Raw genomic sequence first — 16557 nt, forward strand, 5'->3', positions numbered from 1 at the left:
GAGATTCTAGGCAGAACACTTAACGCCGTGCAATTCGTAAGGATCCATTCTGGCTTAATATACACTGATTCTTTTCAATTTGAAGGAAAAAGCTCTATTTGGAAACATAATGAAAAAAAAAATACCACGGAAAATCAGCAACAGAGGATGAGATGGTTGGATGCCATCACTGACTCAATGGACATCAGTTTATGCAAACTCAGGAGATAGTGAAGGATAGGGGAGCCTGGTGTGTACTGCAGTCCCTGGGGACCCAAAGAGTCAGACACAACTTAGAAATTGAACAACAACAATTGTGCTTTCAAGGTAAACAGAATGTAATGATAATACACGGGTAGCACCAGAGTTATTACATCATCCCTGAAAAATAGTAGATTTTAAAGAAAGCAGGCTGCCTGGAGAGCCAAGCCACACTGGTGTGCACCATCACCAGGGCAACAATGGGAGGGCTACCAATCTTTCAAGAAATCAGCATAATTTTGAAAACTTTGCAATCAAGTATATGCAGGGAGTCATGATCACCTGCAGCTTAAAGCTCAGGTAAATTGCCTGGTTAAAGTGTCAGTCATTCAGTTGTGTCCAACTCTTTGGGAACCCATGGACTGTAGCCCACCAAGCTCCTCCGTTCATGGAATTCTCCAGGCAAGAACACTGGAGTGGGTAGCCATTTCCTTCTCCAGGGGATCTTCAGGACCCAGGGATACAACCTGGATCTCCTGCATCATGGGCAGATTCTTTACCATCTAAGCCACCAGGGAAGTCCAAATTCCCTGGTATCCTGTGACAACTGGCATTTCTACATTGCAGTACCTCAGCAAATGCATTTCCTCTTTTGAGAAACTATTGTTTAGTCGTCAAGTCATGTCTGACTCTTTGCGACCCCATGGACTGTAGCATTCCAGGCTTCCCTGTCTCTCACTATCTCCCTGAGTTTGCTCAAGTTCATGTCCACAGGATGCCATCCAGCCATTTTATCCTCTGTCACTCTCTTCTCCTTCTGCCTTTTGAGAAACTAAAAGCATTCTTATTAGACTTTTTTGTTATGGACTAGTTTACTGCTGTCTATATCACTAGACAGATTTAAATATCAATCTCACCCTTGGAAGGTCTGAAAATAAAGCATATTAACAGATGTAGGACGAATGGTTCTTAGGTGCTATTCCTAGGCAAATTTACCTCACTTCTCTTCATTTTCTCAGTCAGCGCTGCAATAATTTAACCTGAAAGCACGTTAACATTGTTTCTTAATACTGTAAATCCTTTCTTTCTGTACTCACATTTAAATATGTTTATAGTGTAACAAAGTTTACTTCAGAATTTAAATGTACTAGATCAATAATATTCAGGCATATGTTTCTCTTTTGTACTTGTTAGCATCACTAAAAAGTTCAGATATATAGAAGAAAAAATGGTTACAGTGACAATTCGGTTCTGACATATTTCTGTCTTTTTCAGTAGCCTTTTATAGTTTGAAAAATACAATCACGCAGCTTAAATAAAAATAATTAAAATATTACTCTTTAGCAGTAAGAGAATTTAATTTTCAGTTTTAATGACAGAATTGTCATTGTCTCCCAGCTAGTAATGAACTTGCCATCTTATGAATTTTCTCTTTTCCCCAGGACAGCATCTTATTTTCCCAGGAGCAATAGTCAAAAGGCTCTGTTCAACAGTCTTCAATGGATGCTCTGAGGCTTTATCAGAACTACTGAACACTAGTTCTTTGTATGATTATAAGGTAGTCAAGAGTTTAACATTATCCCTCATTAAACAGAATCAGCCATCACCTGTTGCCTGACATCAGTGTCTAGTAATTGCAGGTATCTCATCAATGCATCACTAGAAAAGTGAGAAGGGGAGTCAGTCCTCTTCATAGAATTAATATAAATTAAGCAATCTTTCGACATAGTATCAGTTCAGTTCAGTCGCTCAGTTGTATCAGATAGGAACATAAAGATCAGGAAGACAGGCTCAGAAATACAAAGACAAAAGGAGGAAGGATGCATGGCTGAAAGGCTGACATGTGAATATGATGTCTGTACCTAAGGTGAGTTTCTTACCATGTCATGCCCACAAGTAGTGCCTTCTGCAGCTGGCATGAATTTAGTCTCACATTTCCTTCCTATCCGGTGGCACCACAGGGCTTTACAGATATCCTAAAATGGAAAGAAGTTCATTAGTATTACAAATAGTCCACACAGCTGTGATAAAATGTTGTCATTGTTTAGTTGTTAAGTCGTGTGTGACTCTTTTGCCACCCTATGGACTGTAGCCTGCCAGGCTCCTGAGTCCATGGAATCTTCCAGGCAAGAACACTAGAGTGAGTTGCCATTTCCTCCTTCAGGGGATCTTCCTAACCCACGGATCAAATATGCATCTCTTGCTTTGGCAACTGGGTTCTTTACCACTGAGATACCTGGAAAGCCCAGTATTACTGAAAAGTTTAAGGGAAAAACAACTGATATAAATTAAAAGCTAATGTCTACTCAGGAGTAGGTACTCATGGTAGACTAATGACCCAGAAGTCTCATGTTCTAGACATGGTCCAACTTCATTCTATCCCCGAAGCTCTATTTATTTCTATTTATTCATCATACATTTAACAAAATTATACTTCCTAAATTAAAAATAAAATATGCTTAATCCAGACATTGAAGAAAAGTACAAATAATTAAAAATTAAGAAATTAAAAACCAATAACACATAACATTTTATAATTCACTCTTGCTCCTACCTTTCACTAACTTCTGCAACTCTGAATCCTCATTTCCATGTTAAAGATGACTATGAAACTTGCTGACGTGTCCATTTCTCTAGCCAGTCATCCATTCATTCATTTACCCACCCATCCACCAACCCCAAATCTTTGATGAAGGTCTAGAATGTGCCAGGTATCTAGATAGGCATGGGGTTTCATAAGCAATATGACCAGACCTACTCTCTCAAGAATGGTCTTAGAGGGAGTAGATCGGTGTAAATCACCACTGGTGAACACGGGAAGAGGTTCCCCTGCTACAAGGGAAAGAACATGGTGCAGGGTGGGCTTGCCATTAGAAAAGAGCTTCGCCTGAAGGACCCAGGAAAGGAGTGGGAGAAGATGGACAGATGAGTCAACTCTTCAGATCAAGTCTGGCTCTTTCCGAAGAGAAAGAATGAAGGGTTCATGCAAAGAAAGATGAGAAAGAACAATGGCATGTGCAGAGGAAGGAAGCTCCACATGGCTGATTCGTGAGCAAAATAAAACAAGATCTGAGGTTTAACCACAATAAAAAGCCTCTCCAACTGTAAGAAATTATTTATGCTTTTAGATCCAAAGGAACATCTTAGTGAAGGGTAGACCGTGGGGCTCATGAAATGATGGGACCTTCAGAAAAGCTGGTGGGGGCTGCAGTGCACATGACGAAAACATTTCTTAAATGACCTGTACAACTGTTCTAAATACTTGAACCAGTGCTGCACTATTTCCCAAGACATTTAATATCTGCATCTACAGGGTGCTTCCTGTTATAAAGAAAATGCAACACAGCAAAACTTCCACATGGTTCTGTCTGAAAAATGGCATTTCACGGCATCTGTGCCTCTACTTCCAGTTTCAGGTGGCGCTTCAGAGTGACTGTGCCTCTATTCCTGTTTCAGATGGCACCTCAGGGCATCTGTGCCTCTTCTTCTTGTTTCAGGTGGCGATTCAGGGCGTCTGTGACTCTACTTCCTTTTTCAGGTGGCCTTTCACTGCGCCTGTGCCTCTACTTCCTGTTTCAGATGGTGCTTCAGGGCGTCTGTGCCTCTTCTTCCTGTTTCAGATGGTGCTTCAATGCCTCTACTTCCTGTTTCAGGTGGCATTTCATGGCGTCTATGCCTCTAATTCCTGTTTCAGGTGGCGTTTCACGGCGTCTGTGCCTCTACTTCCTGTTTCAGGTGGTGCTTCAGGGCGTCTGTGCCTCTACTTCCTGCTTCAGATGGAGCTTCAGGGCGCCTGTGCCTCTACTTCCTGTTTCAGATGGTGCTTCAGGGCGTCTGTGCCTCTTCTTCCTGTTTCAGATGGTGCTTCAATGCCTCTACTTCCTGTTTAAAGTGGCGTTTCACAGCGTCTGTTCCTCTACTTCCTGTTTCAGGTGGCGTTTCACGGCGTCTGTGCCTCTACTTCCTGTTTCAGGTGGTGCTTCAGGGCGTCTGTGCCTCTACATCCTGTTTCAGACGGTGCTTCAATGCCTCTACTTCCTGTTTAAGATGGCCTTTCAGGGCGTCTGTGCCTCTACTTCCTGTTTCAGGTGGCGCCTCAGGGCGTCTGTGCCTCTACTTCCTGTTTCAGATGGCGCTTCACGGCATTTGTGCTTCTACTTCCTGTTTCAACGATGCTAGAGATGAGCTCACATGAGGCTTTCTGCATTGTATGACTGACTAATTGAAAGATTTTCCTTTTAGCAATCCATATGGATTTTACCTTCACAAAACATAATTCTGAAATTTCCATAAATTTATTCATTATATATTTAACAGTTAAAATAGCTGTTAAAGCCCCCCCCCCCACCCCCAGCTTGTATCTCTCTCACTGAAAAGACAGATTTTCAGAACATGGAATTTTAAGAAGCTTTTGATGTTTTAATTTGGATATCAATTCATTGCTTTTATTTTGAGGTGTTCATAGTAATCTCCTATGGTTACAATCATGGTACTGTTAAATTGTATTTTCTCTGGAGCCTGACAGAATCATGAAGTGCTACTGGGGCAAACATGTCATGCCTGGTGGTCAGTGTTGCGCCTGGTTCTCATGACATTAATTAGCATGCTGTACCAGGGGTCTCTGTTCTTGGCCGGAATGGTGTTTAGAGATCAGAGCCATAAGAAGACCTAAAGGCATCCATAACATCAGGGGGCTGGGTGTCTGTAAGTCTCCAAAGGGACAACTAGGAAGCTCTGTTTGCACGGATGACACACAGATTTCAGACAGTGGTGCAGGGGAGGGGTACCTGCCCTGACGTAACCTAGTGATTCGGGCAGCTGGGCAAGCACAAGCAAGGGGAAGGACACACAGATGGATAAGTGCATGATAAGGGAATGGTTAGCTCCTATGACTGGGTTAGCAGGAGACATAGAGGCCCGGGGAGGGTTTGGGCTTCTGAGAAGGTATCTGGTGTAAATTGGGCAGGACAGATAGGGCAGGCAGAACCCGGGTATCCTCTTTGTATGCAGCTGCCCATCAACTTGTCCCGGGGGCCACATGAAGTGTCAGAGGTCCTGTGCCCGCTTTAGGGCTTGGCACCCGACAGGCACCAAATTCATGCCAGTGTCCTTTCTCAATTCCGATCATGAGGAGATGTGAGCTCACTTCCAGTTCCCAGCCTGGTTCATGGCTGTGGCTGGAGGGAGCCAATGCTGCTAATTCCTGGGGCGGTTTCAGAGATGATGGAAGAGGGTAAAATAAATGGGGCTTTAAAATATTAAATTATTTTTATGTTTTTGTCATCAATACCTGGAACAGTGCTTAGCACCTGGCTGGCTTTCAATAAATGCTTTCTGAGTGAGTCAAACATCTGTTAGTTTGTTTCTGTGGAAACGTTGGACAGAGTGAGCAGAAACTTCTTTAGTGTAAAATGATCATAATAGTGATCAGTGGATTGTGATCATGAAAACATCTACGATAATTTAGGAGGGTAACCTTATGATATGAAAATGCTACACCGAGACTACTGCTAAAAGTATTTTCATAGTCTTCTTACATGATAGTTTTGGGTAACGTTCTGCAGAATATAGACATATAGATGGAAGATACTAATGAAAGTGACGGTTTTTAAGTTTTTTAAATAAGAAGCTCCCATGTAGAGGAGGCTGGTGGCCGTCAGCACACCACTAAATCATATGATGTGTCTCTTCTTCAGCCTGTGCCCAGTTTTTGCCATCTGTGTATTTCAGCCCCATCCTTCAAACTGCTCAGTCCCCAATTCTAGGCCCCCAGGTAGAAATAAATCAAGAGTTACAAGAGCCTTGAAATATATAATTCATGTTATTGTGTTCTAACATGTCAGAAAGTCTTCGAGGCTTTGGTGTCTTTATGTAAATGCTGGCCACTTAATAACAATGTGACATTCTATCCTGGAAAACAAATAGAAACCCTAGTATCTCAAATGATGTTTATTTTGTTATCTAAACAACTCAAATCCAATTATTCCCTCTTGGTTTTATCATATTTTGACTTTACTGCTAACTTCTGGATTAAGTACAAGGGTGGTATTAAACTAACATTATGATCATTACATTCTTAATAAAATTTTAGGGTCCTCTTGGAACAAAGATACTATTAAATAATGGTTCCAGGGATAGGAATGTGGAATGCAATAAATGCTGGATGGGGTGGGGTGGGCACAGGGCGGGGGGCTTCCCAATTTACCAACAGTACCCAGGACACTAAGGTGATAAAATTTCCAGTTCTCACATGCTGCACCTCAGATTGTCAGTTCAGGACACCAAGCGATGTTGATGAAGCAGAATAGGAACTTAACAAAGACAGTGTTCAAAATAACTAAAAATGGTATAGATGATCCTATTAGCAAAGCAGAGATAGAAAGAACAAATGAATGGGCACCGAAGGAGGAAGGGGAGCTGGATGAACTGGGAGATTGGGACTGACACATATACATTACTGATACTGAGTGAGTATACTTTCACTTTCATAAAATAGGTAACTAATGAGAACCTACTGTATAGCACAGAGAACTCTACTCAATGCTCTGTGTTGGCTTAAATGGGAGGGAAATTAAAAAAAGAGGATACATGTAAACATATAGCTGATTCACTTTGCTGTACACAAAAGTACACAACACTACGAAGCAACTATTGTTGTTGTTCAGTTGCCCAGTCGTGTCTGACTCTTTGTGACCCCATGGACTGCAGCATGCCAGGCCTCTCTGTCCCTCAACATCTCCCGAAGTTTGCCCAAGTTCATGGCATCAGTGATGCCATCCAGCCATCTCATCCTCTGAAGCCCTGTTTAACCCTGTCTAAAATATCATCCATCCATCTGTAACCCTTCCCAGCAAATTTGTACTGAGTGGGTCTTAAGTGCCAAGGGTTGGTTTAGGCACTGGGTAGTTTTTCTGTTATTTATTATTTTATATTCTCCCATCAGAAAAGTTCAAGATCTTTACATTTCAACTTAATCAAATAGACTCATTCTTAGAAGATTTCAGCAGGAGGTCATTTGAAAAATTAAATTTTGTAATTGAGAATTTCCTGAGATGCTTCAATTCATATAGAATATATAGAATCTAATTGTCACTCTATATCTAAAGTTGAGATTCTTTATATTAGAAGGTTTGGCCACATGAGTAGAATTTAACTTCTAAAAAGAAAACTATGTCAATTTTATTTGTATTAAAAAACAATTTCACATCATAGGGAATTATGTTACAATACTGACTTTGATGGATTTTTTTTCAAAAGGTATCTTCTCTATTGTTTATGGTGAAGTAACTGGTACTAGGCTTACTTTTCTACATTTAAAAATTATAAAACTGGCTAATTGTTTCAGACTCTTGCAACAAGCAACACACTACATAGTTCTCAAGAGAAGAGAAATTCATCAGGTGAGTGCCACCTCTGCCCAACTCCCCCCCGGGTACATTTTGCTGACCATGGTACAGAAATGTGCATCCTACGCAGACAACAGCGGTCTCACCGAACTGAGAGTACAGAGATCCAAGTTGGGGCTGCAGAAGTAGCCAGAATTTGTGGGACGACGATCAGAAAGGAAAAAGTTAAATTGAATAGGGAGCCCTGAAGATTCCCTTCAGGTCCTTATCTAAGGGGTGAATGGCTGATACACAGGATGAGACTCCAAGTGGTCTGGCAGAGCGCAGCATCTTTGAGCTGATAGCTGATAAGGGTTGGAAGATTGTGCATACACAATGCTGGGAAAAAGCAGTGTTCTGGCCCACACGAAGTGAGCATCTGGGCATCCAGTGGAAAGCCCAAAGTCCACGTCTCATGAGTAAGAACCATAAGCTGTCTAATAGGTAGAGTACAGGCTGTGCCTTAGACCTAAGGAAAACCTTATGGCAGAAAGTGAAGAGGAACTAAAAAGCCTCTTGATGAAAGTGAAAGTTGAGCGTGAAAAAGTTGGCTTAAAGCTCAACATTCAGAAAATGAAGATCATGGCATCCGGTCCCATCACTTCATGGGAAATAGACGGGGAAACAGTGGAAACAATGTCAGACTTTATTTTTTTGGGCTCCAAAATCACTGCAGATGGTGACTGCAGCCATGAAATTAAAAGACGCTTACTCCTTGGAAGGAAAGTTATGACCAACTTAGATAGCATAATGAAAAGCAGAGACATTACTTTGCCAAAAAAGGTCCATCTAGTCAAGGCTATGGTTTTTCCTGTGGCCACCTATGGGTGTGAGAGTTGGACTGTGAAGAAGGCTGAGCACTGAAGAATGGATGCTTTTGAACTGTGGTGTTGGAGAAGACTCCTGAGAGTCCCTTGGACTGCAAGGAGATCCAACCAGTCCATTCTGAAGGAGATCAGCCCTGGGATTTCTTTGGAAGGAATGATGCTAAAGCTGAAACTCCAGTACTTTGGCCACCTCATGTGAAGAGTTGACTCATTGGAAAAGACTCTGATGCTGGGAGGGATTGGGGGCAGGAGGAGAAGGGGACGACAGAGGATGAGATGGCTGGATGGCATCACTGACTCGATGGACGTGAGTCTGAGTGAACTCCGGGAGTTGGTGATGGACAGGGAGGCCTGGCATGCTGGGGTTCATGGGGTCGTAAAGAGTCGGACACGACTGAGCGACTGAACTGAACTGAACTGAAGGAAGAATAATGGTGGCTCAGACGGTAAAGGATCTGCCCGCAATATGGGAGACTCAGGTTCAATTCCTGGGTCTGGAAGATCCCCTGGAGAAGGAAATTGCTACCTACTCCAGTATTCTTGCCTTGATAATCCCATGGACAGAGGAGCCTGGAGGGCTACAGTCTATGGGGTCACAAAGAGTCAGGTATGACTGAGTGACTAAAAGAAAAAAAAAAGGAATAATAAAACAAAGGCTCAGGGGATCGAAAGAATTCACCTACTCTAACAACATAATATTAATATACATAACATAAAATAATATATCATGATATATAATTGTAACGCAAGTGATATATTCAAAAAACGGGCATAAGTGAACAAGTAGGATATTCTCTAGAGACATACAGACTATAAAAAGAACCAAATGGTGATTCTAGTATGAAACTTAAAATAAACCAAATGCATAGTTTGATGAATTGTCTAAATAAATGACTAGGAATGTTAGAAGAAAGAGACAAATGATGACAAACTTTTATTAGAAACAGCTGAGTCAGACGAAAATGGAACTATGTCTTTAAAGGGTCTAAAGGGAAAAAAAGGAACAAAGAATGGACTGTTTAGAATTTTATATTCAGAAAAAAAGTGTTCTTCAAAACTGAGGATAAATTAATGACATTTTTCAGATAAAGAAAACCTGAGATACTTTATGGCCACAGATTTGTGCTACAGAAATGCTAAAGGAGGTTCTTCAGGCCGTAAGGAAATGACACAGTTTGAAACTGATGAACAGTAAATGGCAAATGTGTGGGTTAACATAAAAGATGACCCTATTTTATTTAAAAATAACCCATTATTTTAAAACACAAATTGTAACAGTGTGCCATGTGGCTCATACCTTGCAAAAGAAATAAAGTACATCATGACAATAGCACAAAGAGTGAAAGAAGGCTACATGGACCCATTTGTTGTAAGGATCCTGCATTTTGCATAAAGTGACATGATGCTAATTCTATATAGGTTGCAAGTTAAAGATGCAGCTTTAGAGCAACCACTAAAAGTGCAAGAAAAAGATAGCTAAAAAGCAAATTGGTTCAAAAAATAGAATTTTTGAAAAGACATTTAATCCAAAAGAAAACAGAAACAAAAAAGGAATGAGAACAGGAAACAAATAGCAAAATGGGAGATTTAAATCCACTGTGTCTGTAACTGTTGTGCTTCGTCGCTCAGTCGCGTCTGACTCTTTGTGACCCCACAACCCTCAGTCATGTCTGACTCTTTGTGACCCCAAAATAAAACAGAAACAAAAAAGGAATGAGAACAGGAAACACATAGCAAAATGGGAGATTTAAATCTGCTATGTCAATAATTGTTGTGCTTAGTCCCTCAGTCGTGTTCGACTCATTGTGACCCCGTGGATTATAACCTGCCAGACTCCTCTGTCCATGGGGATTTTTCAGACAAGAATACTGGAGTGGGTTGCCATGCACTCTTCCAGGGGATCTTCCCAACCCAGAGATCAAACTCAGGGTTTCCTGCATTGCAGGTGGATTCTTTACCATCTCAGCCACCAGGGAAGTCCCATGTCAATAATTACATTAAACATAATGGATTAAACATTCCAGTGAAAGGCTAGAAACTGTTCAACTGGATACGAAAGCAATATCAAACTAAAGGATGCTACAACAGACACATGTTACATAAAAACACAAAGAAACGGGCAGTTAAAGAATGGGGAAAATATGCAAAGAGTATTCTTAAATAAGCTGATGTGGCTGTATTAGCATAAGATAAAGTAGAATTCAAGAAAAGTGACATTATCAAAAGTAAAATAAAGTTATTGTATATTAATGAAAGGATCAGGAAGACATAAATCCAAAACTTGTATACACCTAAAAACCTAGCTTCAAAATACACAAAGCAAAAACTAATAGAACCAATGGGAAAAACAGAAAAATATATAACCTTTGTTAAAGATTTTAACACTCATCTCTGAAATCATTACATAACAAGTAACAAATATTGTAGAGGCTACAGAAGCTGTAAATACTATTGGCAAACAAACTAACAGAATCTCTTACCAAGCAAGGACCAAGAGGGGACCTCAGTTTGATAAAAGGTTACCAGGTAAAAATTTAATTGTCAACCTAAAACAAATGCATTTCCCTGAGTGTAAAATTTCCTCATTAATAGAAAGATGTCTGGAAAAGGAAATGGCAACCCACTCCAGTGTCTTGCCTGGAGAATCCCATGGACAGAGGAGCCTGGCAGGCTACAGTCCATGGTGTCACAAAAGGGTCGGACATGACCTAGTGACTAAACAGTAACGACAATAGAAAGACATGCTGCATTTAACTTACTCCCTGTATTTCCCAAACATTATTAGTTTACCACGGATGACAGCCTACAGTCTCAGCAAGACAGTGTGGAAACCAGGAGTATGCTGTAGAACACTCCACCTTTGAAAGAAAATGTTAGATGTGGGCTCCTTTTCCTTAGCAAACAGAAGAGTAACAAAAAATTCTCAGGGATCTTACATATTCCTCCAACGGAAAAAGCAACACTGGGAATACTGTGTTGATGCTAGCTGATTTACTATTCTGGTTCCAAGCTGAGATTACCCAGCTGAGGAGATAAACATCCAGTTCTGGCAGACAGTTGTAACTGACTCTACGGGGAGACCTACTTGAGTTTAGAAGAAAGAAGATGATCATGTTGGATTTAAATTGGGCATATTCCCAACGTGTTCTGAAATGTTGGAGATTTCTGGAGGACTATATATTTTTGTCCACTTTACTTTTGATTTTATTATAAACTAGGATAAAAGAAAACTCGTGTGACCCCATGGACTGTAGCCTGTCAAGCTCCTCTATCCGTGGGATTTCCCAGGCAAAAATAATGGAGTGGGTTGCTATTTCCTTCTCCAGGGAATCTTCCTGACCCAGGGATCGACCCCAGGTCTCCTGCATTGGCAGGTGGATTCTTTATGGACTGAGCCACCAGGGAAGCCCCCAAAATCACTACTTTCATTCCATTTATGGGTGGCTTTGATAGCAGTTTAGTAGAGCGAGTTATGAAATCTTCACGTTCCCTTGTCTAGCAAGACCACGTGTCTCTGTGTTACATGGGGAATCTATGTGAGAAAACCGCTCTGCTGGTGTCCCTGGGGTCAGGAGACTACTATGAAAGGCTTCTCTAGAAATACTTCATTTGAGGAATTTAATAATCAGAAGTCCCAGACAGGCTACTGCCTTATCGTAAATTCTGTCTCTGTCTGAGGAAGGTAGGGGAGCAGAGGCAGTGCGCACTGTTCCTTAAACACCATTTGAAAAGAATACAGTGTATTAATTTGCCACCTTCCACCAACCAAGAGTTCTCACTGAACTCGCACATGATAAATCAGAAGGAGCTGACCCAAGAGGCCAAGTCAGTACTCGAGAGAAAGCTGATACCTACCGCAGCATCCACGGCCATCTTCTTTGCCAGTAAAACATGTGTTTCCTGTTATACAGGGCCAGCCCTAACACACAGGATTTGACATTTGGTAGGTACCCAATAAACGCAGCACACATCAACGTCAGCTTCACCGAATAAAACGGTTTTATGAAGCATTTCGCGCTGAACACTTGCCGACAATCGCTTGCCTTTTTGAAACCCAGCGTGCAGAGCTTGGCTTCCTCTCCAAATTGCCACTTGCACTGTGTGTTCGCATCGTATAACTCTCCGGGCAGCTTCTCCGGATACTTGTACTCCTTCACGGGCTTTGGCCGGTCGGCAAGGCAGGTAGCCTGGGCGGTGCTAGAACACAGAAGAGCTGCTGGTGAGGCCAGGAGTTCCCAAAGGTGTACACGCAATCAGGCCTTTTGTTTCCCCTCATCAGTGGCACCCCACTCCAGTACTCTTGCCCGGAAAATCCATGGACAGGGGAGCCTGGTAGGCTGCCGTCTATGGGGTCGCAGAGTCGGACACGACTGAAGTGACCTAGCAGCATGAAAATCTACAACATGTCTTGTGCAAAGAAGAGGAGACTTTTTTTTTTTTTTTCCTGAGGTCGAAATAAAACATTTATCTTAATCGTATTTCAATATAGGGGCCACAGTTTCTAAAATTGTTCAGAATCTATGTCACATTTTCTGGGGAGGCCATTTGCTCTTCCTGGGATCTCTCACTTAGCGTGGGGAAAGTGGGAAGAAATGGTACAACCAGATGTTCGATGCAAGAAGCTCCTATAACAGACACTGTCTAAAGTACACTCTTTTCCAGGAACAATAAAAAGATGAAATGAGCATTGTTAATAGCAGAAACATGATCAACCTGTGTCAAAGGCTGTGATTTTTTTCTTCCTTCCTTTCCTGCACAATAGCTTCCAGCTTCCGCATGGAAAATGTGCAGTGATTTCCATCAGAAATGCTCTATACGAAGGCTGATTTCTGACTAGATTCCCAGGCCTAGAAGAAGTTCATTCTCTCCTTCAGTTCACTAGCAGATAGTTAACCACCAATTGGTGATTTCTTCCTCCACAAACAGGGCATTCTGTTCCCTACAGAGACGTGCTTCGGGATAATTTTGCATTGGGAGGAAGGAGGAGAAACAAGTGTTTGCAAATAGCAACTAAATTCTGCTTATAAATTTCCATAAGCAAAAGTGAACAGCAAACAAACAAAAATAAAACACTTCTGTAATCACAACAAATTCCACAGCAGTAGGTCACCTTAGGCATCTCCCAACTTTTCTTTGTGGGGTTGTTCACCTTGAGGGGAATCTTTACCTCACCCTACTCACCCCAAAGTAACAATCTGTTCTCTGTTTCTGTTTTTCTTTTCAACATCCCACACATTCATGAAATCATACAATGTCTGTCTTTCTCTGACTCATTTCACTCATTTCACAACGCCCTCAAAATTCATCTATGTTGTCACACGTGATTGAACTTCCTTCCTTCTCGTGGCTGAATGATATCACACCGTGTGCATGTGTGGATATAGACACAGTACACATACGAGCTTCCCAGCTGGCGCCATTGGTAAGGAATACACCTGCCAGTGCTGGAGACACAGGAGACTTGTGTTCGATCCCTGGGTTGGGAAGATCCCCTGGAGAAGGAAATGATGACCCAGCCCAGCACTTTTGCCTGCAGAATCCCATGGACAGAGGAGCCTGGCAGGCTAAAGTCCATGAGGTCGCAAAGAGTCACTTGCGACTAAACACACGCACGCACACACACACCAGTGCGTATACACATGTAAACATCACATGTACATCACATGTATCAAGTCCTCTTTACTCTTTCACCCACTGAAGGACACTCAGGCTGTTTCCAAGACTTGGCCATTGTGATGTGCTCCAGGTCATGACCTCGGTAGAAGTTACACCAAAGTGTGTGTGCATGTGTGCTAAGTCGCTTCAGTCATGTGCAACTCTGTGACCCTATGGACTGTTGCCCCCAGGCTGTTAAATGTTATTGAGCTTATAATTTGGTACATATATATTATATATGTGGTCAAGCACAGCAAAAAATAACATTAATGAAGAATATTAGGCCAAGCCAGAGGTTCTATAAGAAAATTTCAAAGTCCTTTTCCCCGCCATGACTCATGAACCATAACAGGTTAAAGACTTCCAGAGATTTTTTTTTTTCTTTTTTTTACCTTTACCACCTCTTCTTCCAAGAGAGGACACGGGCCCTCAGAAAAGGCTACCTACTTGCCACGGTCAAGGTCTCCCAGGCTTATGTGGGGAAGTCCAAGTTGGTGCATAAGCTGATTCCCTGGCTGATCTACAGGAAACTGCTCGTCCTTCCGTCTCACAAAAACTACACTTAGCCATGACTCGAGGGCTTGTTTTTCTTAAGATCAATATTAAACAGCAGGGCAAGATGTAAATGGAAATGTCTTATTTCTCTTATGCCCCCAAACAGATTCTTTCAGGCCAAATCAAATTTTCTCATCCACAGGGTGGTCTGGGGCACGCCAGGGCATCCGTGCCCCTTTAAACTCCTGCTTTCCTGCAATGACCTTTCTCATGTATGGATGTGGATTATGTGATGAGAGGGCTTCCCTCGTGGCTCAGACAGTAAAGAATCTGCCTGCAATGTGGGAGACCTGGGTTTGATCCCTGGGTTGGGAAGGTCCCCTGGAGAAGGGAATGGCACCCCACTCCAGTATTCTTGCCTGGAGAATCCCATGGACAGAGGAGCCTGGAGAGCTACAGTCTTTGGGGTCGCAAAGAGTTGGATACATCTGAACAAATGTTTCAGTTCAGTTCAGTTCTGTGATGAGAGGGGAGGTGATATTTTCTGATCAGCAGTTCATGATTCAAACTTTCAAGCAGCAAATTGAAGATGAACCCATGTTGCCATTAAATTTAAAATAATGAGCTAAAATTTCCCTAAGTCCTAGGCCTCCCAGATACAGACATGAGTAAATGTGATGAAGTCTGTCTGCAGGAAGTGACATACGTCTTTACTGATGAGTCTGAGGAATTTACTGTAAACACTTTTCTACTAAGTATAGAGAAAAGTCGTGCTGACAACTTCAGGCCAATTGAGTTTCCTTATTATATATAATTTTTCTGTATACCTAATGCTAAACTGCTAATAAAAGAAAGCAGATTCATCTTCGAAAAGTTGGTCACTTATCCTTACTCATTGTTGGGATCACATCCAAATTGCTGACTAACTGGTGGAGAATATAACAGTGTTTTGATTACTTAAAAGTTAGGGAACCAGAAAACATGTAAAAGAAGATGGATTCAGGGTCATTAAGCCAACGAAAAATCAGGGTTGAAACACTGGGCACATTCAGTTCACAGCCAGACATCTCAAGTGCTAAGAATCCGAAGAGTGAATCGGACAATGAGAGGCTTTCTTGGAAAACTTGATCTTTCAAGAAAACACATTTCTGAGCATGAAAAACATCTTATTATTATTTTTTTTATGTGTGGTCCAAATTTTTATTATTATGTGGTCCAAAGAAATTAGTAAACTCCCTGAAAACAACTGTTTATTACTGCACGGCTAGAGAAGAGTTTTAATAATTGGCACAAAAATCAATGGAACAAAATGGCTCTGGGCTCCAGACTCTCATCGGTCATTCCCAGGGCCGCATTTTGATTTGGCGATTATACCCCTGATTAGTGGCATGGAGAGAATTATTGTCTCAGACTAGGACTGCTCTCTTTCCGTGAGTTCCATATTTCTTGGCAGTTTAAAACCCAAACTCTCTCATGAAGCTGATCTTCATGCAAGCCCACACTTTGTATCCCTGATGCCTGCACTTTTCAGGTTTTCAGAGCACATTTCAAAAAATTTATGATGTTTATATGTCTTCATCAAGACCAGTAAGATGAAAAAGAAGTAAAATTTTAAGAATATAAAATTTATACAAAGGATTTGAGATATAAAAACATTTAAAATTTTCCTTGTCAATACACTTCTTTGTTAGAGAAAGCAGAATCCTTCACACACACACACACACACACACACACACACACAAACACACACCCCTAAAAATTTGAGCAGCTACATGAAGCAGCAAAAAACAATGCTAACAATCCCCAACTTGACCCCAAGAGAACACTGTGCAGAGAAAAGCAAATGTTGACAGGACCCATTGTGCCCTGCCAGTTGAAGAAGAGTGTGAATGCTGCCCTTTTGGTAACAGAAGTTTTAAGAAGCGATCAAGTGTGTATCCCTGGAGCACAGGTTTATATTACAGGATACAGATTTGTTATTGTTGTTGTCTAGTCACTTAGTCTTGTACAACTCT

General features: G+C 41.5%; 1 protein-coding gene across 1 annotated transcript in view; it reads right to left on the reverse strand.

Annotated features, from left to right (window-relative positions):
• ADAMTS16 (ADAM metallopeptidase with thrombospondin type 1 motif 16) overlaps window positions 1-16557 on the reverse strand; it is a 194417-nt gene that overhangs the window by 92164 nt on the left and 85696 nt on the right. Inside the window, exons 9-10 of the mRNA XM_070774930.1 lie at window positions 12436-12589; window positions 2061-2156 (exon numbers count right to left, since the gene is read on the reverse strand). Of these exons, the coding sequence (XP_070631031.1) occupies window positions 2061-2156; window positions 12436-12589 (250 nt within the window). The remainder of the gene's footprint in view (window positions 1-2060; window positions 2157-12435; window positions 12590-16557) is intronic.

Source organism: Bos indicus, chromosome 20, assembly GCF_029378745.1.
Source record: "Bos indicus isolate NIAB-ARS_2022 breed Sahiwal x Tharparkar chromosome 20, NIAB-ARS_B.indTharparkar_mat_pri_1.0, whole genome shotgun sequence".
NCBI lineage: Eukaryota > Metazoa > Chordata > Mammalia > Artiodactyla > Bovidae > Bos > Bos indicus.